The 22,353-nt window shown below is 37.8% G+C and overlaps 1 protein-coding gene across 2 annotated transcripts in view; it reads left to right on the top strand.

Annotated features, from left to right (window-relative positions):
- OSBPL11 (oxysterol binding protein like 11) overlaps window positions 1–22,353 on the top strand; it is a 72,091-nt gene extending 49,738 nt beyond the window's left edge. Inside the window, exons 9-13 of one of the 2 annotated variants that reach the window (XM_003894042.5) lie at window positions 131–629; window positions 5,219–5,405; window positions 12,861–13,043; window positions 19,525–19,678; window positions 20,638–22,353. In XM_003894042.5, coding sequence (XP_003894091.1) covers window positions 131–629; window positions 5,219–5,405; window positions 12,861–13,043; window positions 19,525–19,678; window positions 20,638–20,703 — 1,089 coding nt within the window. In that variant the 3' untranslated portion in view covers window positions 20,704–22,353. The remainder of the gene's footprint in view (window positions 1–130; window positions 630–5,218; window positions 5,406–12,860; window positions 13,044–19,524; window positions 19,679–20,637) is intronic. The other variant, XM_021934152.2, reaches the window with a different exon arrangement.

Raw genomic sequence — 22,353 nt, 5'->3', positions numbered from 1 at the left:
TTTTTCTTTATGACTTTGTTTTTAATACCCATCTAGAATGAAATGTTTTCAGAGAGAGAATAGTTGTCTACAGATACGCTACACATGGATTAAATTTCCCCTCTTTCATTGATTGTTGTTGTTGTTTTAGGTGGTGCTTCCTACATTTATCCTAGAGAAGCGTTCCTTGCTGGAAATGTATGCAGACTTTATGTCTCATCCAGACCTATTTATAGCCATCACTAATGGAGCCACAGCTGAGGACAGAATGATTCGCTTTGTTGAGTACTACCTTACCTCATTTCATGAAGGCCGTAAGGGAGCCATTGCTAAAAAACCATACAATCCTATCATTGGAGAAACATTTCACTGTTCCTGGAGGATGCCAAAAAGCGAGGTAGCATCCAGTGTTTTTAGCAGTTCTTCCACCCAGGGAGTCACAAATCATGCTCCTTTATCGGAGGAGTCTTTGAACCAGGTGGGAGCAGACTGTTATACAGTCAGATTTGTTGCTGAGCAGGTTTCTCATCATCCTCCAGTCTCAGGATTTTATGCAGAATGTACAGAGAGGAAGATGTGTGTAAACGCGCATGTCTGGACTAAGAGCAAGTTCTTAGGCATGTCAATAGGCGTGACAATGGTTGGAGAAGGTAAGTAGAAAAATTATTTTACATATATATATATATTTTTTTTTTTTCAAGCAGGAATGAAAGTTTATTTTAAAAGGCTTTAGAACAGGAAAGAAAGGATAGTTCGTTTGGAAGAAACCCAAGCAGGCACGTGAAGGTCAAGTGCCTGTTTTACAATTTTTAATATCAAACTATAATCTTAAATTTAGGAACCCTAGATAAATATTAACTATAAGTTTAACATATTAAGTTAATTTTTAGCTCCAATTCCTAGAGTGTTCCAGAATGCTTCTTGGGGGGATGGGAGGAGTATATCTATGAACTAATGTAAATTCTCTTTTTAAATTATTTTTTTCTGATTTTAAATATTTTCTTTCTTTTCTTTTTTTTGAGATGGAGTCTCACTCTGTCGCCCAGGCTGGAGTGCAGTGGCGTGATCTCAGCTCACTGCAACCTCTGCCTCCCAGGTTCAAGCAATTCTTCTGCCTCAGACTCATGAGTAGCTGGGATTACAGGCGCCTGCCACCATGCCACCACACCCAGCTAATTTTTGTATTGTTAGTAGAGATGGGGTTTCACCATGTTGGTTAGGCTGGTCTCAAATTCCTGACCTCTGATGATCCACCCGCCTCGGCCTCCCAAAGTGATGGGATTACAGGCATGAGCCACCGTGCCTGGCGATTTTAAATATTTCTTATCAAATATTTAGAAAACTAGAAAAGTACAAAGCAGAAAATAAAAGCTTCTGTAATGCCTGCATCCATATATATATATATATATATAAAATTTAATATTTTATACTTTTTCTGTGTGTGTATATTCAGGACTTTTAGCCTTATAAAATTAGAATTAATAATATATATAGTTTTGTGTCCTGCTTTTTAATTAAATATATTTGTTTTCTCATGTCATTAATAAAACATTTTAATGACTGCATAATATTCTATGAAATATATTTTCCATCTTTTATTTAAACATTTCCCTTTATTTGGACATTGAGGTTGGTCCCAAATTTTTATTATTATAAAAATCACAAAAAAAATATAGGTAAATCTTTTTTTTTTAATTTTTTTTTTTTTTTTTTTTTTTTTTTAGAAACAGGGTCTTGCTCTGTTGCCCAGGCTGAAGTGCAGTAGCATAGTCATAACTAACTGCAGCCTTGATCTACTTGGCTTAAGCCATCCTGCTGCCTCAGCCTCCCAAGTAGCTAGGACTATAGGCATGCACCACCATGCTAGGCTAATTTTTTTTATTTTTCTTTTTAGAGACAGGGTCTCAATATGTTGCCCAGGCTGGTCATGAACTCCTCCTGGGCTCAAGTGATCTTTTGGCCTCCACCTCCAGGCATTAGCCTGTAATCTCAGCACTTTAGGAGATGGAGGCCAGAGGTGCTATTCATAGAATATTTAGGTGCTATTCATAGAATATTTAAAAATACATACTGATAAAATTTAATTCTACTTCAGAAGATTGTAAAAAATTATTTTTGGAAATACAGTGTTTTTTGACCAAGAATATGAAACAAAAACAAAAATCTCCACAGAAATTATTGAAGAGTTAATGAAAATATAATGACAGGAAAAAAACTACCACTTTTATGTTAAAGGAAAATGCTTATGCAAAGAACACTTTGCTCTGAATGTCATTTTACAATGTAAGCATGGCATCATTTAAGCCTGTCACTCTAATATTTTGAGATTGTGTTTTAGTCATTATGAAGAAAATATCCTCTTTTTCAGTTTTCCCCATTTTTAAGTTCTGTTGTAGTATGTCTTACCAATTTCCAAATAATATTTCAAGTTAATTACAACTTTTATAACATTAGAAAGTACTCTCTCGTGTGTGTGTGTGTGTGTGTGTGTGTGTGTGTGTGAGAGACGTTGTGTAGCTGTGTCACCCAGGTTGAAGTGCAGTGGGGCCATCTCGGCTCACTGCAATCTCTGCCTCCCAGGCTTAGGCCATCCTCCCACCCCAGCTTCCACAGTAGCTGGGATTACAGGCATGCACCACCATGCCCAACTAATTTTTGTATTTTTTTGTAGAGAAGAGATTTTGCCATGTTGCCCAGGCTGGTCTCAAACTTGTGAGCTCAAGTGAGCCACTACACCCAGCTGAAATCATTCATATTTTGTTAGTTAAAAAAAAAAAGTTTGCTACCCTTCGTTATAAACTCCATGACATTAGCCTTAAGCACTTCATACATCAATTTGCTTATTTTATAAGTGAAAAAAAAAAGTCTAGAGGTGATGAGACATGTCTAAGGTCATAAAGGTTAAGGAATAGACACATTTAGAATCATATTCTTTGACACTCTTCCAAAGGACAGTTAGTCTTACCAGTTCATGTAACAGTAAGAATCTGGGAATGGTAGCCTCTCACACTACAAGAAAGGAAATACTTCAAGAAGTGAAGAAAAGCTGAGCACAGTGGCTCACATCTGTAATCTCAGTACTTTGCTGGGCTAAAGTGGAAGGATAGCTTGAGCCCAGGAGTTGGAGACCAGACTGGGCAACATAATGAGAGCCTATCTCTGCAAAAGTAAATTTTAAAAAATTTAAAAAATTAACTGGGCATGGTGGCTTGCTTCTATAATCCCAGGTACTTGGGAGACTGAGGTGGCAGGATCACTTGAGCTCGGGAAATTGAGGCAGCAGTGAGCCGTGATGGTGCCACTGCACACCAGCTGCGTGACAGAGGAGGACCTTGTCTCAAATGTAAAATTTTTTAAAAAAGAAATGGAGAAAAGCATTCATATCTTAACCATGCTTTAATTATAAAGGAGGTATGTAAATAATTTTTTATTGTGCTGCTATATATTAGTGGAATATATTGGAAATTAAATGGTTATCGATATCCGCAACAGAAAGTAAGTAAAAATCAGGAATGGTGCTGGGTGCGGTGGCTCATGCCTGTAATCCCAGCACTTTGGGAGGCCGAGGTGGGTGGATCACCTGAATTCAGGAATTTGAGACCAGCCTGGCCAACATGGTGAAACTCTGTCTCTACTAAAAATACAAAAAAAGTAGTCAGGTGTGGTGGCGGGTGCCTGTAATCCCAGCTACTTGGGAGGCTGAGGCAGGATAATCGCTTGAACCCGGGAGGCAGAGGTTACAGTTGTGCCATTGCACTCCAGCCTGGGCATCAAGAGTGAAACTCCGTCTCAAAAAAAAAAAAGACTTAAAATATATACAAGTATGTTGTCTGTCATCTGACAGCTCTCATTATGTATAAATATATTATAGCCAGAACCATGTATTTTATGAAATGGTTCAATAAACCTTAATTTATTGTTTCCCTTTGTGAAGACTAAGAGCAATACAAAAAAAAATAGTTGATGTTGCTTTATGTAGGCTACTTTAGAATCTCATTTTGTCTATTCGCATATCCTAAAAATTGACTATATTAAAATATTTAAACACTTCCCCTTATTTGTGAACATTAAGAAGTGAGTGCTTAACGAGCATTTATTAAAAGGGAGATGCCATAAACATTTGGACTAGTAGTACATATCCACTTCAATATGTGGTCTGTTGATGACACAGGTAATGAGTTTAGAAGGTTAGTAATGTAGCTTGAGTATCCTTAGTATCCCTTAATTATCTAGTATAGAGTGATTATTCATTAATGTAGTCCCCTTTTTATAAAACCTTTTAAACCATCTTTAATTAGCATCACTTAATATGTAACAGGCTCCTTTCTCCATTAGAATAACATTTGTTTCAAAACCACCACTGTTATCTCTTCTAGCTTCACCATAAATATTTTATAATTTGGCAAACAAAATTATTATGACCATAGTTTTTATAATCAAACAACATCTTTTCTTTCTTAATATACATACAATAGAATGAAGAACAATTTTTTCCCATTATACTGTCTTAGATCAATGTCTGTGACTTAATACATTGAACATCTAGTTATTCCCAAACTGCTAAAAAGTTATTCATACTAATGATAAAATTTTAGCATACCATTGTCTTAAACTCTGACTGAAGGCCTTTTTAAAAAAATTATTTTTAAGAGCCAGGCACAGTGGCTCACGCCTGTAATCCCAGCATTTTGGGAGGCCAAAGCAGGTGGATCGCCTCAGGTCAGAAGTTCGAGACCAGCCTGGCCAACATGGTGAAACCCCATCTCCACTAAAAATGCAAAAAAAATTAGCCAGGCGTGGTGGTGGGCACCTGTAATACCAGCTACTCGGGAGGCTGAGGCAGGAGAATCGTTTGACTTGGGAGTCAGAAGTTGCAGTGAGCCAAGATCACACCACTGCACTCCAGCCTGGGCAACAAGCACAAAACTCCGTCTTCAAAAAAAAAAAAAAAAATTTTTAGGAGCATTGGAGGAAACCCTTGAAATGTTTCCACTGTAACATTTACTGGACCCATGAACCTCAAATTGACAGAAAGGCCATAGTGAAAATAAACCTGATTCACTATTGTTTGGTACTATTGTCAGATATAGTTATAAGTGAAGTCAGTTTTATGAAAGTTAAATGAAGATTAGGAAAAATAATGATGCTTATTTACTAGACAGGAAAAAAATTAATATGGATTTTTTCGGTAGCTGTTTCTTTAAAAAGATGTTAACCACCCTCATGTTTTCACATTCAGGTATCCTTAGTCTGTTGGAGCATGGAGAAGAGTACACATTTTCTCTACCTTGTGCATATGCTCGGTCAATTTTGACTGTTCCTTGGGTAGAACTGGGTGGCAAAGTCAGTGTCAACTGTGCAAAAACTGGATATTCAGCCAGCATCACTTTTCATACCAAGCCATTTTATGGTGGCAAACTGCATCGGTAAGCACATTTTAGTGATATCTCGTTCTTATTCTTCCATTTTGATTTTGTATTACAACTCCTTATTCTTTTTCTGCTCTGTTTTATGTGAAGTTGGATTTGTATTCATGTTTATTTCTTGTTTAAAATATTTCATCTTTTAAGGCATTCTGAATATCATGCTCTATTTTTAAAAGTAGCAACATTAAGATATCTACTCTTAAAAATTTTCCAGATGAAGTAACTAGTGAGCTTTACAATAGAATTTCTAACAAATGAACTTGTAGTCTCTGGCCCAATTCTGCCTTTAAGGGATACAGATTTGGATCTGGACCTCAGTGAAGGCAGCTATAGCTACAAGTTAGGGTGGAAATATATCTAATCTTGAAGAATGGTTCAGGAAGCACAATGATTAAAGCCAGTGTATGTGTTTCAGTAGATGCTTAGGTGGAAGCAACTTGCAGTGATACATTTCCAGATCCAGCACTTCTTATTTTCAATGATATTGATGTATTTCTTTTTTTGTCATTTGTTTTTTTGAGACAGAGTCTCACTCTGTCGCCTAGGCTGGAGTGCAGTGGCACAATCTTGGCTTCTTGCAACCACCTCCTGGGTTCAAGCAATTTTTGTGCCTCAGCCTCCCAAGTAGCTGTGATTATAGGCATGTGCCACCATGCCTGGCTACTTTTTGTATTTTTAGTTGAGATGGGCTTTCACCATGTTGGCCAGGCTGGTCTCGAACTCCTGGCCTCCCGTGATCTGCCTGCCTCAACCTTCCAAAGTGCTGGGAGCCACCACACCCGGGTAATATTTGTATTTCTTAGTCACATGTGATTTTTTTAGTCATGGGTGGATCACCTGAGGTCAGGAGTTCGAGACCAGCCTAGCCAAAATGGCGAGACGCCATCTCTACTAAAAATACAAAATTAGCTGGGTATGGTGGCGCATGCCTGTAATCCCAGCTATTCAGGTGGCTAGGCTGGAGGATTGCTTGAATCCAGTAGGCAGAGGTTGCAGTGAGCTGAGGTTGCGCCACTGTACTCCAGCCGGGGTGACGAGTGAAACTCCATCTCAAAAAAAAAAAAAAAAAAAAATTGACCGGGTGTGGTGGAAGGTGCCTGCAATGCCACAGGAGGCTGAGGCAGGAGAATTGCTTGAACCTGGGAAGCAGAGGTTGCAGTGAGCCGTGATTGTGCCACTGTGCTCCAGCGTGGGTGACAGAACAGGACTCTGTCTTAAAAAAAAAAAAAAAAAAAAAAAAGGGAATTCTTTTTTTTTTTTAAAGACAGGATCTCCCTATGTTGCTCAGGCTGGTTTTGAACTTCTGGGCTCAAGCAATCCTTGGCTTCCCAAAGAGTCAAGATTACAGGCGTGAGCCACCATGCTCAGCCAAATTTCTTATTCTTGACACCTTTTCTTCTTTATGCTTACAGATTATTATAACTAAGGTCTTCTCCATGTCTTTATTTAATGCTCATGCCACCTTCCTCAAACATAGCCTAGTTTTTTTTAACTGCTCTCTGCAGTTGGGACAGACACATTATCTGCTGTCTGCATTTGGTATAAATATATTATATTCTACCTGTCTTCCCTTACTCGCTCATTTTCCACATCTATCTCTGATGCAGCCAAGTGAGCCTACTTAACTATTCCCCATTATCATGTCCACCTTCTGTTCCCATTTTCCACACTCACTTTAGGGTGCCTATATATATAGTGCATGGTGTAATATCATAAAGATTTTAGGATATGTAGATGTGTGTGTGTGTGTGTGTGTATACACACACACACATATTATAACTTTTCTGCATACTAGAGATACAGAGAAATAAAAATAAAAACTAACTTTGCCTGCAAGAAGCTTTCAGTCTGAGATTATAATCCAGGATACTATTTTTGGAAAGCATTTGTAAGGCTTTTAGGAAAAACTTGTATATAATAGTTAAAAATAAAGTCTGTCATAATACCATAAAGATGGGTAAGGACAATGGTACTGTGAAGCTAGGATTAGATGATTACTATAGCTAAAAAATCAATTTTTAGTTTTGATTCGTCTGTTAAAGCAAATAAAGAAACATGATGCTTAACATACTTCCCAGTGTCTGATAAAGGAAGCATATCACTTTTTTAAGATAAACTATTTTCCTGGCACTAAATTCTAAAGGGATTTGTTGCATGTGTCCTTACATAGTGACATCGAGTAACGTAATAGACAGTATCTTCTTCAGTAGCTCTCCATAAAACGTAATTACGCTTCATGTGAATTTTTTATATATACCATCAGTGAAACCCAAAGCTAACTTTCAGTCAATAAAATATTTTCTATTTGAAGCTAAGTTAACATAACCAGTGGTTTTCTGGTATCTCAGGGAGCTCTTAGAGACAGGATCTAGAAAATCTAAAAGGCTGACTTGTCAAGTTTTTAAAAAAGCGAGAAAGCATATGTTTTACTATTTATCAATTCTCATCTTAGAGATGAATGGGACAACAATGTAAGATTTAGCTCTTTGCTAACTATCTTAAGGGCAGCATATTCTGTATTCTATGTCATTTATTGATACAAGATGTACATACTTGAGATATTGTAGATTTGGTCAAGAAATCTTTTTTTTCTTTGAAAGTAAAATTTTAATTGCATTCTCACCTGCATATAGGGCCATCTCATCTCCATAAGCCTGAGTTGTGGAGAGAGGCAAAGTTTTTATCAAGGAGAACATTCTGATCCGCTCAAATCCTAGGCAAGTGCTTTGTTGAAATCTTAGATTTCTGTGTTAGAAATATTTTTTGTCTTTAAGACAGCCTTTCAATTGCCTCAGTCATAAAGGATCCAGAATTTGACTTAGATTTGGAGAACTTGCCTGATGGTTAAGATATCAGCACCTAGATAGTAACCACAAGAAGCCAGTACCTTAACCTGTTAAAGGGAATTATTTAATATCTTATTTTTGAATATCTAAGTTTGGTTTTGGCAACATTTATATAACTGTTTTTTATAGGATATAATTAACCATTTGGTAAAATTGCTTCTAAAAACCATTCTTGACCAGGCACGGTAGCTCACGCCTGTAATCCCAACACTTTGGGAGGCTGTGGCTCATGCCTGTAATCTTAGTACTTTGGGAGGCCGAGTCGGGTGGATCACCTGAGGTCAGGAGTTCAAGACCAGCCTGGGCAACATGGTGAAACTGCGTCTCTACTAAAAATACAAACATTAGCTGGGCGTGGTGGCATGCACCTGTAATCCCAGCTACTTAGGAGGCTGAGGCATGAGAATTGCTTGAACCCGGGAGGTGGAGGTTGCAGTGAGCTGAGATTACGCCACTGCACTCCAGCCTGGGCGACAGAGGGAGACTGTCTCAAAAAAAAAAAAAAAATCTTACTAGCCCCATGAGGGAAAGGTATTGGTTTTATAGATGAGAAAATTGAGACTCTTTAAGACCTTCAACAGAACTGATCTATCTGATTCAACAACCATTTCCTTTCTACTCTTACCAGACAGCTTTTAAAGAATTACCAAGTATTTCAGAATTTCCCTAAGATTAAGAATCACTTTTGGCTAGGCATGGTGGCTCACGCCTGTAATCCCAGCACTTTGAGAGGCTGAGATGGGTGGATCACGTGAGGTTGGGAGTTCAAGACCAGCCTTACCAACATGGAGAAACCCCGTCTCTACTAAAAATACAAAATTAGCGGAGCGTGGTGGCACAGGCCTATAATCCCAGCTACTTGGGAGGCTGGGGCAGAAGAATAGCTGGAATAGTGGAGGTTGCCGTGAGCTGAGATTGTGCCAAGCTGAGATCACACCATTGCACTCTACAAGAAGGGAACTGCGTCTCAAAAAAAAAAAAGAATTGTTTTCCATAACCTAACTTATTTTGCCTTGTGTTAATCATTGGCATAACTTTTTAAATATACCTTTCTTATGGTAGTTTGGTACAAGCTTTTACTTCCTAAATTCCAAATTCCTAAGCTCCGCCTTTGTATCTTCTGTTTATGCAGGAAGTCTGTTTCTTCATGCTGCTGCATGTAAGCAGAATGACAAATTTGAATTGGAGCAGAATTTTATTTCTTTGGGTTATTTTCTCAATTTCCCTTTGTACTATAAAATGTTTCTCTGAAGTACCTAATTTCTTATTTGTATATCATAGCTACAAAATAATGGTAATGTCAGACCTCAGGTCAAGTTGTTTTAAGGAAATTTGTACCTAGAAGTGTTGGGAAGAACCGGACTTTGGAGTCCTTTAGACATGTATTCAAATCCTGACTCTATTATTTTACTAACTACAAGATTTGGGGGCCGGGTACAGTGGCTCATGCCTCTAATCCCAGCACTTTGGGAAGCTGAGGTGAGAGGATTGCTTGAACCCAGGAGTTTAATACCAGCCTGGGCAACCTAGTGAGACCCATTTTCTACAAGAATAAAAATTAAAAAGTTAGCTGAGCATGATGGCACATGCCTGTAGTTCCAGCTGCTCAGGAGGTTGAGGCAGATGGATGGCTTGATCCTAAGTGGTCAAGGCTGCAGTAAGCCATGATTTCACCACTGAAGTCCAGCCTGGGTGACAGAGCAGGACTGTCCAAAATAAATAATAAGAGAGAGAGAGAGAGAGATTTGGGGCACCTTACCTAAATTTTTGAGCCTTAGTTTCTTCATCTACAGAAATGGGATAGTCACAAGGCTTGGCAAATAATTTATGTAAAATGCCCAGCATATTTTAAATGTTCAAAAAATGTTAACTCCCCCTCCATGCACACACTGGCATCCTCTTGTGTATGTATGCTTTTGCTCACTCTTATTCTATGTAGTGATAATATAATTGAGGTTTTGTTTTCTCATTCATTAATTCAGGCAATAAACTCACTGTTTATCAGGCATTCTGCTAAGTGCTAAATGGGGCTATAGAGATGAGACCCATTCCATGCCTGTTAAAGAGATTACAGTCTTGGCAAGGGGCAAGGATGGCAAACCAATAATAATATTACTGTGTGATCAGTTCCCTAAGGACTGTATAAATGGAAGTAAAGAGCTCAAGCCTTTAGTGACACCTGGTTTTGTAAATTAAATTTTATTGGAACACAGTCATGCACATTCACGTACTTGTTTCTGTCTGCTTTCATGCTACAGTGACAAAGTTTAGTAGTTTCAATAGAGACGGTCTGGCCTGAGAATCCTGAGACAGTTACTTTCTGGTCCTTTACGGAAGAAGTGTGCTGGTTGCCCTAGACTGTTGTGAAGAATTGTTATAAGCAAAGTGATGAGGCCTTCTTCCTCCTTGTGCTCCTTTGCAAGTTCCTCATGGCCTGCCTGTAGTATATGTGATTCGTGTCCCCTGCCCCACTTGTCTTCGCGCTGCTTTTGCTGTGTAGCTGCTCTAAACAATACGGACCCTGTAATACCCAGCAGTCATGAACAGGTCCCTAAGATTGTCCATTGGAAAGCCTTATGAGAGATGACAGTAACTTGAGAGATGTGCTATGGTAGTAAAAGAAAGATCAAGTGAGGAGCTGATTATCTTTGAATGGTGTATGTGGATGGGAAATAGACTAGATAAATGTTCAGTGTTACTTCCTCATATCCTGTTTGATAGAGATAAATTTTCAAGGAAGGGAAGGATGTTGGCAAGTGGGATCAGAGAGGAAGCATGCAATGACATCACAAAAAACATTCACGCTGGCAAGAAACCAGGGCAGTTATTTAAGTGTGTATGCTTTGAGGCATAACCCAGGGTTCCCATTCCTGCTGTAATCAAGTTGACTGATAGTCATGGTGTTCTTTGTGTCCAGTGAGCTACAACTATACAACTACTCTTTTTTTTTTTTTTTTTGAGACAGAGCCATCCTCTGTCACCCAGGCTGGAGTGCAGTGGTGTAATCTTGACTCCTGGGTTCAAGGAATTCTCATGCCTCAGCCTCCTGAGTAGCTGAGATTACAGGCCTGTGCCACTACGTGCAGCTATTTTTTTTGTATTTTTAGTAGATAAAATTATTCTTAACTCTTGATTGTGAATGTTTGATTTGCTCTTAGATTCCAGAGATCTGGCTTATAAATAATTTGCTTATTGGGCTCCTTACACCTCTGCCTTGAGCTGAGTTCACAGACCGCTTGCTTAAAACTGAAACTGGATTCCCTGAATTCCACTTTGTCCTTCTTGTTCCCTTAGCTTATGCCGGACGAATGCTACTTGGGATTCCTGAACTGTCACTTGAACCTCTAGACTTTGGTCTTTGGATTTCCTTTTGAATCTAGATAAGCCACATTCTCTGGTACACTGATTAGACCCTAACTTTTGCCTATCATTCCCTAAGTTCTGAACCTCTATCTGATCTGACCCTGTTGTTATCTGTGTCCTAGAGTGAACATAAAATACTTCACTAAAAATAACTACATTCCAGGCACGGTGGCTCACACCTGTAATCCCAGCACTTTGGGAGGCCGAGGCACACGGATCCCCTGAGGTCAGAGTTCAAGACCAGCCTGGCCAACATGGCGAAACCCCGTCTCTACTAAAAATACAAAAATTTGCCGGGCATGGTGACGCATACCTGTAATCCCAGCTACTCCAGCTAGGTGGGAGGCTGAAGCAGGAGAATCACTTTAACCCAGGAGGCGGAGGTTACAGTGAGCCAAGATCACACCACTGCACTCCAGCCTAGGCAACAGAGCGAGACTCTGTCTCAAAAATAATAATAATAATAATAATTACACCTGTTCCTATTCCTAGCCTGTTCCTGTTGATGTATTTGTGCTGCATCAATACAGCTATCTGTTGATAAACAGCCATATATATAGCTATTTTATATATATGGCTGTGGTGACTCTTCATTAAACTTCAATAGCAGTAATGTTTAAGGTCTCTCTGAGTTCTGTGGTGATAATGATAGTTTTTGTAGACCAGTGCTCTTTTAATTTTTCTCTTTTGGCAAGAGCATTTTAAACATTTTAATGTATTCTTTTATATTTTTCTACCTCTTATTGGTTTGTGTGGTTTCTAAATTTAAAATTAGGCTTATGTAGTTTAATATAGGATTGATGTATCCAGAACTTCAAATGTAGGGATGCCAAATATTTCAATAAGTAGAATTAACTAGTAAAAAAAAGTTAAATAGATTGTCATGTTGTAACATTTTTAGACTGTAATAAATAAAATATTGATATTTTTCATATTTCCATTTAGTTTTAGTATTATAGTTTTGTTTGTAGCAAACATTTTAAAGATAACATTTGGACATTAATGATAATGAAGTCTCTGATTTGACTCCTGGCATTTTTTCTAAAGACTAAAATTGATATTGAACAAATTATGAAGGAAGCTGTCATAGGACATACAAAGAATCTAACTTTGGCTCTGACATATTGAAGTGAGGTATATAACTAATTTCAACAGGATTCACAGGCTGTGTTCTTGGGTTTCAGATCTAAGAAACAAACATTGTATCACTTATTAGAGTGTATCTTTCTTTTCTATGTGCTTCTAGGGTTACAGCTGAAGTAAAGCACAACATCACCAACACTGTGGTATGCAAAGTGCAAGGGGAATGGAATAGTGTTCTTGAGTTCACATATAGCAATGGAGAAACAAAGTATGTGGACTTGACTAAATTGGCAGTGACGAAGAAAAGAGTGAGACCTCTGGAGAAGCAGGATCCGTTTGAATCCCGGTATGTCATCCTTGCATCTATCCAGGAAAGAGTCAGATGCTCTGAATCTTAATCTAAGCCTTTTCACTAACTGGTGACCTTGGCCAAGTCACTTCACCACTTTGCATCAGCTTTGTAAATTGAAAGCATTAGTCTGATCTGATGTTAAACCCTTTGCCAGCTGTGAGATTCTTTGATATACAGTCACATTTTAGTAAAAACCAAACATTGTAAATGGAGCAAAAATATTAAAAACATTTACCGTCAAAGAATTACTGTGTGTATCTTAAAAACTTTATCATAAAAATTTTTGTTAAATTATTAACAAAAAGGTACCCCAATACAAAAACTGGGCAAAGGATGTAAAGAGGTGGTGCATAAATATAGGAACGTCTTAAATGGTCAACCAAGGAAATGAAAAATTGTTAAGGGTAGTTAGAATTCAGAGGTACATATTAAACAATAAGACAAATTAGTTTTTACAATAATAACTCTTTGGGGAAAAGGTGTGAGCAAATGGGCATTTTCATGCTGTTGATTGGACGTTAAACCAGTACAATCTTCGTAGAGGATATTTTGGCAGTATGCGTCATAGACCTTGAAAAATAAAGTGGATCTATATGTGTTAATAAGGTACAGCTTCCAAAATGTGTTCACAGTGGTTGCTTCTGGAAAAGAGTACTGGGATCTGGAATAGGAAAGAGACTTAATTTTTATAAGATTCCTATTTGTACTGTTTAAATTTTATGTCATGAAGGATTACTACTCTATCAATTAAAAATAGAAAAAAATATACAGGGAACCACTAAACATCTTACATTAAGATCACATAAATGGAACCAAACAATTTCTAAGTAGGTGTGAAAGGGATTAAATGTCCACAATCAAACATTCAGAGTGGGTCAAAAAATACAGCAATAATGATTTTTTAAAGAATTCTTATAGGGATTTATCCTAAGGAGAGGGTATCAAAGTTTGCTTTGCAGACCCCTGCTGGGTCCTTGAGACCTTCTCAGGGCATCTGCAAGTTCACAATTTTTTTATAATAGTACTAAGATGTTATTTACCATTTTTCACTCTGTGGGTTCTTATGATGGTGCAAAAGGAATGCTGTGGGTAGCACTGGTGGGCCTTAGGACTAATTTAGGCAGTGGCACCAAATGTCACAAGCAGTCATTATATTCTTCACTGCCATGTACTTGCATGCTACCTTCTCTTAAGATGTCCTTGAAAAACCAATACAAATTGTTAGTTTTTTAAAATTGGGACTACAGAGTACATGTCTTTTTTTTTTTTTTTCTTTTTTTGAGACAGGGTCTCACTCTGTCACCCAGGCTGGAGTGTGGTCGGGTAATCTCGGCTCACTGCAGCCTCCACCTCCTGGGTTCAAGCGATCCTCCTGCCTCAGCCTCCTGAGTAGCTGGGACTGCAGGCATCAATCACCACTCCTGGCTAATTTTTTGTATTTTTAGTAGAGACAGGATTTCACCGTGTTGGCCAGGCTGGTCGTGAACATCTGACCTCAAGTGATCCTCCCATCTCATCCTCCCAAAGTGCTGGGATTACAGGCGTGAGCCACCATGCCTGGCTGAGTACATGTCTTATTAGTATTCTATATGACAAATCAGGAATATGAATAAGCCTTTGTGCTGGCTACTGAAGAAATATAGTCGTTATCTGAAGGAAGAGCACTTGTATAATTATTTGAGTCACAAGCAGAACTAATCACTTTGTTCATGAAATACGATGTTTACTTAAAAGAATGATAGACAAACTGGTTATTCTAATTTCAATGTTAGGTAGACATTTTTTTTGTAAATGAAAGACGTGAATGTGACACTTCAAGAAAAACAATTTGACGGTATGTTACTAATAATAAAATTTGAGCTTCAAGGCAAAATTAGAATTTTAGAAAATTTTATTTGCCACCATGAACTGAAAAACTTCCCAATTCGTTTTCTGGTGAACTTGGCGCTGATATTATTTAATATGATTTTTTAAAATATTGTATAATATGTCAGCATCTGGAAGATCTGCATAACTCAATGAACCAGTATTTTTCAGATAACTAATGCATGATATTACAGAATCATGCATGGATAAATTATCCATTCAGGATGCACATTAGACCAGTGGATTTCCATATAAATTATTTGAAAAAACAATTGACATTCTTTAATTTTCCACATTGCAACCAGGCTTTTTAAAATTACCACTTGTCGAGTTTTGAAACATATGAAAGAATCAAATTATTTGAAAATTCTGTTAAAATATTCTTCTCTTTTCAAACTGTATCTGTGTGAGGCCAGATTTTTTTTTTTTTAAGATGGAATCTCATTCTGTCACCCAAGTTGGAGTGCAGTGGCATGATCTCGCCTCACTGCAACCTCTGCCTCCTGGGCTCAAGCGATTCTCGTGCCTCAGCCTCCCAAGTAGCTGGGATTACAGGTGCGCACCACCACGCCCAGCTGACTTTTTTGTACTTTTAGTAGAGATGGGGTTTCCCCATGTTGGTCAGGCTGGTCTTGAACTCCTGACCTCAGGTGATCTGCCCACCTCAGCCTCCCAAAGTGCTGGAATTACATGTGTGAGCCACCATGCCTGGCCCAGATTTTTCCTATATATACTTTAAAGCAGTATATCACCACAGACTGAATGTATGGGCAGATAAAGAGATGCTTCTGGGCCAGTGTGGTGACTCACGCCTATAAACCCAGCATGTTGGGAGGCCAAGGCAGGTGTGTCACTTGAGGTCAGGAGTTCAAGACCAACCTGGCCAGCATGGTGAAACCCCATCTCTACTAAAAATACAAAAATCAGCCTGGCGTCTCTACTAAAAATACAAAAATCAGCCAGGCGTCTCTACTTAAAATACAAAAATCAGCTGGGTGTCTCTACTAAAAATACAAAATTCACTGGGGTGTGGTGGCATGTACCTGTAGTTCCGGCTACTTGGGAGGCTGAGGCATGAGAATTGCTTGAACCCAGGAGGTGGAGGTTGCAGTGAACCAAGATTGCGCCACTGCACTCCAGCCTAGGTGACAGAGCCAGACTCTGTCTCAGAAAAAAAAAAAAACAGAGATGCTTCTGCATATTATTTGCTAAAATTTTGTAATGAATTTTGTAGTTTCTATATACATGAGGGATATTGCTCTGTTCTTTTCTTTAGGGGAAGGTTTTGAATTACAAATTACATATGTTTAACATATAGCACTGTTAAGGTTTTCTGTTTCTTCAGTGAGCTTTGGTAGTTTTTCAAGGAGTTGGTTCATTTCAGCTAATGTGTCAAATTTATTGTCATGTAGTTCCTAATATTACCTGATTTTTTTTATCTGTGTAGGATCTGTAGTGATGTCCCCATACTTATTCCTTATATTTGTAATACCTTTTTTCTCATCAATGTGACTAAGTTTATTAATTTTATGCAAAGAACCAGATATGGGCTTCACTGATTTAGTCTGTTTGTGTTTTCTTTCTCACTGAATGTTGCTCTTTTATAAAATTTCGTTTTTTCTCCTTATATTGTAAATCATTTGCTTTTTTTTTTTTTTTTTTTCCTAATTTCTTACAATAGAAGCTTAGGTCAGGGGTCAGCAAACTTTTTTGTAAAAGGCCAGTCAATTAATATTTTAACCTTAGTGGATCAAATAGCCCCTGCCACAGCTACTCAACTCTGCCCTTGTAGCATGAAACATCCATAGACAATAAGTCAATGGTGAGACACCGTTATGTTGCAATAAAAGTTTATTTACAAAAATGGGCTGTGGGCCATAGTTTGATCCCTGGTTTAGCTCATCAATTTTTTTTTTTCTAAATGTTTAATGCTATAGATTTTCCTCTGAGGACTGCTTTATTTCTCTCCAATGACTTTTTATGTGTTTTCATTTCAAAATATTTTCTGATTTCTTTTGCGGGTTTTATTTTTTAACTCATGAACTTATTTCCAAAGTGTTGATAATTTCTAAATGTTTAGAGATTTTCCAGCCATCTTTCCATTATTTATTTCTAACTTAGTTTCATTTTGGTCAAAAAATACACTTTGTATGATTTTAATTCTTTAAATTTATTTAGATTTAATGACTGAATATGTTCTGTCTTGGTAAATGTTTCTTTTTTTCATTTTTTCATTTTTTTTTTTTTTTTTTTTGACAAAGTAGTGTCTCACTCTGTTGCCCAGGCTGGAGTGCGGTGGTGCAGTCTCGGCTCACTGCAACCTCCATTTCCCTGGTTCAAGCAATTCTCATGCCTCAGCCTCCCGAGTAGCTGGGACTATAAGCATGCACCACCACACGCAGCTAATTTTTTTATATTTTTAGTAGGGATGGGGTTTCACCATGTTGGCCAAGCTGGTCTTGAACTCAACCTCAAGTAATCCACTCACATCGACCTCCCAAAGTGCTAGAATTATTCATGAGCCACCGCGCCTGGCCTTGGTAAATGTTTCATGTGCAACTTGACACGAATGTGTATTCTTGAGCCCAAGAGTTTGAGGCTAGCCTGGGTAACATGGCAAAACTCTCTCTCTCCACAAAAAATATAAAAATTAGCTGGATGTGGTGGCATGTGCCTGTAATCCCAGCTACTCAGGAGGCCGAGGTGAGTGTGTTCTATAAGTGTCAGGTCAAATGAGTTGACAGTATTTTTCTAGTCTTATGTAGTCTTACAGATTTTCTGTGCATTTATTCTATCAGTTGAGTTTAGTTATTGAAATTGGTTATTAAAATTACCAATTACAATTGAATATTTCACTTTGTAGTTCTGCAAGTTGTTACTTCATTTTATTAGAAGTTTTGTTATTAGGGCAGGCATTTATCTTTAGGATTGTTATGTCTTGATTTTTTTTGTTTTAATGTCTCTATTATTTGTGGAGAATTCCTTATAAATTCATTTTTATGTTTGAGCCATCTGATATGTGTATCAGAAATGTGTTAGAAAACCTTTTGGAGCCATTAAGATACATATGTAGCCTTAAGGCTTTGAACTATAAGACCTGTGGCATACTATCCAGCACTTTGGGAGGCTGAGGTGGGCGGGTCATTTGAGGTCAGGCGTTCGAGACCAGCCTGGCCAACATGGTGAAACCCTGTCTGTACTCAAAATACAAAAATTAGCTGGGCATGGTGGTGCATGCCTATAGTCCCAGCTACTCAAGAAAGTGAGGCAGGAGAATTGCTTGAGTCCAGGAGGCAGAGGTTGCAGTGAGCTGAGATGGTGACACTGTGCACTCCAGCCTGGGTGACGGTGAGACCCTGTCTCAAAAAAAGAAAAAAGAAAAGAGAACAGAAGAGAAAGAGGGAGGTGGGGAGGAAGGGCAGGAAGGGAGGAAGAAAGAAAGGAAAAAAGAAAAAACAAAGATGTTTAGTAACTTTCTTGAGTAGTACAGTTATTACCATAAATCAGTTTTAGAGTATTTTCATCCTAACGTAAGATCCCTCATGTTCATTTACAGTTAATCCCCATTACCCCCAGCCCAGAGAACCACTAACTTTCTGTCTCTATAAATTTGCCTTTTCTGGATATTTCATATAAATCATACAATGTGTGATCTCTTATGCCTGGCGTATTTCCTTAGTATAACGTTTTTGAAGTTCATCCATGAAGTATTAATTGCATGTATCAGTGGTTCATTGCTTTTTATTGCTGAATAGTATTTCAGTGTATGGATATATCACATTTTGCCTATCCATTTACCAGCTGATGGGCATTTCCAGATGGGGGCAATGATGAATAATACTGCTGTGGAAATTCTCCTACAAATCTTCGTGTGGATATTTATTTTCATTTTTCTTGGGTAAATACCCAAGAGTGGAATTGCTGGGTTGTATGGTAGTTTTATGTTTAACTTTTTACATCTTTTTTCACATATATATCTAGTTGTCCCAGCACCATTTGTTCAACAAACAGTTCTTTCCCTAAAGAATTGTGGCATTTTTTTTTTTTTGCTTGAGATTTGTTAAGCTTCCCTCTCCCTGTGTGTGGCCTAGAAACACTCTGGACAGCGAGTTAGAGGACTCATAGGACTCCCCTCGTTTGTTTCCTTTCTCAAGGATCACTGCCCTGCACTGCCTTTTGCTCAGTATCTGAAAACCACTATTTTACTATATGTTGCCTGTTTCCTGGTTGATGAAGGCAGGAAAATAAATGTGTTCCCCATTATTTCATCATGTCCAGAAGCACAGTTGGTCTTGCTTACATTTCAACTTTGAAAATTTACTTCTCTTTTTACTTGTTAATTTCTAAGTTTTCTAAAAACAAAAATCCTCCTTTTATAACCTGGAAAAATAAAAATTATTTTTAATTTAAAAAGAAGCAGAAGGAGCAGCATCCCGGACATAACCATCAGCAGCATAGTATCATTATTCTTGGAATTCATGAGCATGACATTGTAGATGTGATTTAGGAAATGTTATTTTATAAAATTACTGTAATTTTGAGGGTATTGATTCTATTTAATTATCTCTTTTAAAGAATGCTTGTAAAATGTGTGGTTTTTGGATTTCAGGCGATTGTGGAAAAATGTGACAGACTCTCTGAGAGAATCTGAAATTGATAAGGCCACAGAGCATAAGCATACCCTGGAAGAACGTCAGAGGACTGAAGAAAGGCATCGTACGGAAACAGGCACACCTTGGAAAACAAAATACTTTATTAAAGAGGTATGTTATACATGTGTTCAAGATAAAAACGTATCTACTTGGTGGGAACATTAGCTTACTAGGCTTTGTTGAATTGCTATCACTTAGACATCTTTATTTTTAAAAGTAGGATGGCTGTATATAAATACCAACTGTTTTTGAGACCAGCCTGGGTGACCTATAGCAAGACTGCCTCCAAAAAAAAAAAAGCAGATATACCAGAAACAGATTCTAAGAAAGAAGAGTTTCTAAGTGAGAACATCTATATATCATTAAAAATGAGCTCTGGGGGCGGGGCGCGGTGGCTCACGCCTGTAATCCCAGCACTCTGGGAGGCCGAGGCGGGCAGATCATGAGGTCAGGAGTTCGAGACCAGCCTGACCAACATGGTGAAACCCCATCTCTACTAAAAATATAAAAATTAGCCGGGTATGGTGGCGGGCACCTGTAATCCCAGCTACTTGGGAGGCTGAGGCAGGAGAATTACTTGAACCGGGGAGGCAGAGATTGCAGCAAGATTACGCCACTACACTCCAGCCTGCTTGACAGAGCAAGACTGTCTTGGGGAAAAAAAAAAAAAGAAAAAAAAATGAGTTCTGGGGTGCCAGTGGAGATGGGGAGAACAGTTAGTACCTTCCTGATCATTTCTCTGTGCTCCGCCTGCTGCCCATAACTCTGTGAGTGAGGCTCAATCTGTAGCATCTTGGCGAAATTTGCAAAATTGCTACAAATGGTTCTTGCAAAATTAAATGTTCATGGGTCACAAACTAGACCCTCCGATACCATACCTTCTCACCTGAATCCTAGCTAAACCACAGGCATTGTTTGATGTCTTAAGCACAAAGACTTTGTTCTTTCACAAAAACTTTTTTTTGAATGTGAAAATAGAATTCCATTTCAGTAAAGGTGTTGCTTCTAGTTTTGGTTAGTGATTTTGATAACATTAGAGGGATGATTCTTTATCATTTTATTTCTTTCAGGGAGATGGCTGGGTTTATCATAAACCACTTTGGAAAATAATTCCAACAACACAACCAGCAGAGTGACACGTACTGTCTAAAACTCGACCAAATGAGGTTCTTCTCTGTTTACCCTAAATCCTCCCAGAATGGAGTCATTGCACTGAGTGACCTGCTTCCTGATTGGGCAGACTGAAACTAGCTAAACCTGAATGTACCTACTAGGGCACCGAAATACCAAAAGCAAGACCAAAGTGGTAAAGAAACGCAGTGGACCTCTTACCAACCTGTTCATGTGATGTGAGCAATACCATCTTAAAACTTGTTACCTGAATCAGTAGATCAATCTTTTATCCAGTTCTTGCTCCTACAATTAAGTTTGAATCTCCTATTTTTGCATAGGGGCAGCAGATACACACAACAATGAGAACTCAGTGACTTTGATTTCTTTGTAGTGAAAAGTGAAGTCTCTGTTTCAGAGTTTGTGTCTTTCTTTCTGTCCATAACTGAAGTATTCACTACTCTTGTAAACCAACCAAGAGGAGAAGAAAGATGACCCAGAAGTGGATTCAGCCATTGTGCCTGAAATCAGTGTTAAAAAAAAAAAATCAACCAGGTTGTGGTAACAAGGCATTCTATTTCTTCAAAAAGACTGTATGCCTGTGTCTGAGGAACTTATCCATTATCCACCTCTGTTGGAACTCTCTTTTAAAAAGTACATTTATAGATTGATCAGAATTATAACCATGGAGAATTTTTTCTTCTGAACATTTTAATATACTTGAAAACAACATTGACTTGAAAAATTTCAGAACATTTTTCAGTACCTAGTTTTATTAAATATTACAGTTGAGAGACAATTTTTAAAAATGTGTTCATGTCAATATGATGAGATTTTAGCCTTTCTCCAGAACTAAGGCATTAAAGAAAACAGCAAATATTAAAAAATAAAACTGTTACTTTTTTCCTTCTTTTTTTTCACCTCTAGGTTAATATCCAGTATTACGTGTTATCCCTTTGGATAAGTATGCTTTATTTTACCTCTGTTAAAAATTAAAATAAATGATTCTATTCATACTTGTCAGTAATTCAGAACTTATATGTGTAACTGAATGCACATGTAAGGTATGGTTTTGTTTTTTATTTTTTGAGGAAACTTAAATGCTAAAGAAACAGTATGAAATTAAAAGGTATCAGGAAAAAAAGATCAGGAAGTTGTATTCAGGTACAAATCTGTTTTTAAATAAGTCTTTTGTGGAGGTTGAAGAATTGCTGGCAATTAAAAGAATAGAGCTAATTATGGCTTTCATCATTCATTCATGTATTTATTGAGCACCTACTTATTACGGTGCTCAACACTTGTTACTGCAAGCTACCTTAATTTCCCAAGAGTGGTGCCTTACTCTGTTTTTTCGGATATGGTCTTCCAATCAGTGTGTGTAACATACCTGTTGTTTATCAGCCATTGTAGGAGGCTGTGTCTGTTGCATCATCATAAAAAGTTTAAGCTTTGTGCTCTGATAAATTGTGTTCTGTTAAAGAGGTTAGTAGGATGAAAACAGCAAAACAATAATTTTTTCAACAAATTGTAAATTATAAGAAAAAGTTGGTTTGTGTACAACAATTTTAATGATTCCCTTGTTCATTTTTGCTGTGAAATGCACTGAAAAAATCTCAAAATGAGTTATAGTTCCTGTGTTGGGAAAATTGACAAATAATAAAACTAGAGAACAATGA

The sequence above is a fragment of the Papio anubis genome, chromosome 2 (genome assembly GCF_008728515.1).
Source record: "Papio anubis isolate 15944 chromosome 2, Panubis1.0, whole genome shotgun sequence".
Classification (NCBI taxonomy): Eukaryota; Metazoa; Chordata; class Mammalia; order Primates; family Cercopithecidae; genus Papio; species Papio anubis.
This window is presented reverse-complemented; position numbering and strand designations above follow the sequence as displayed.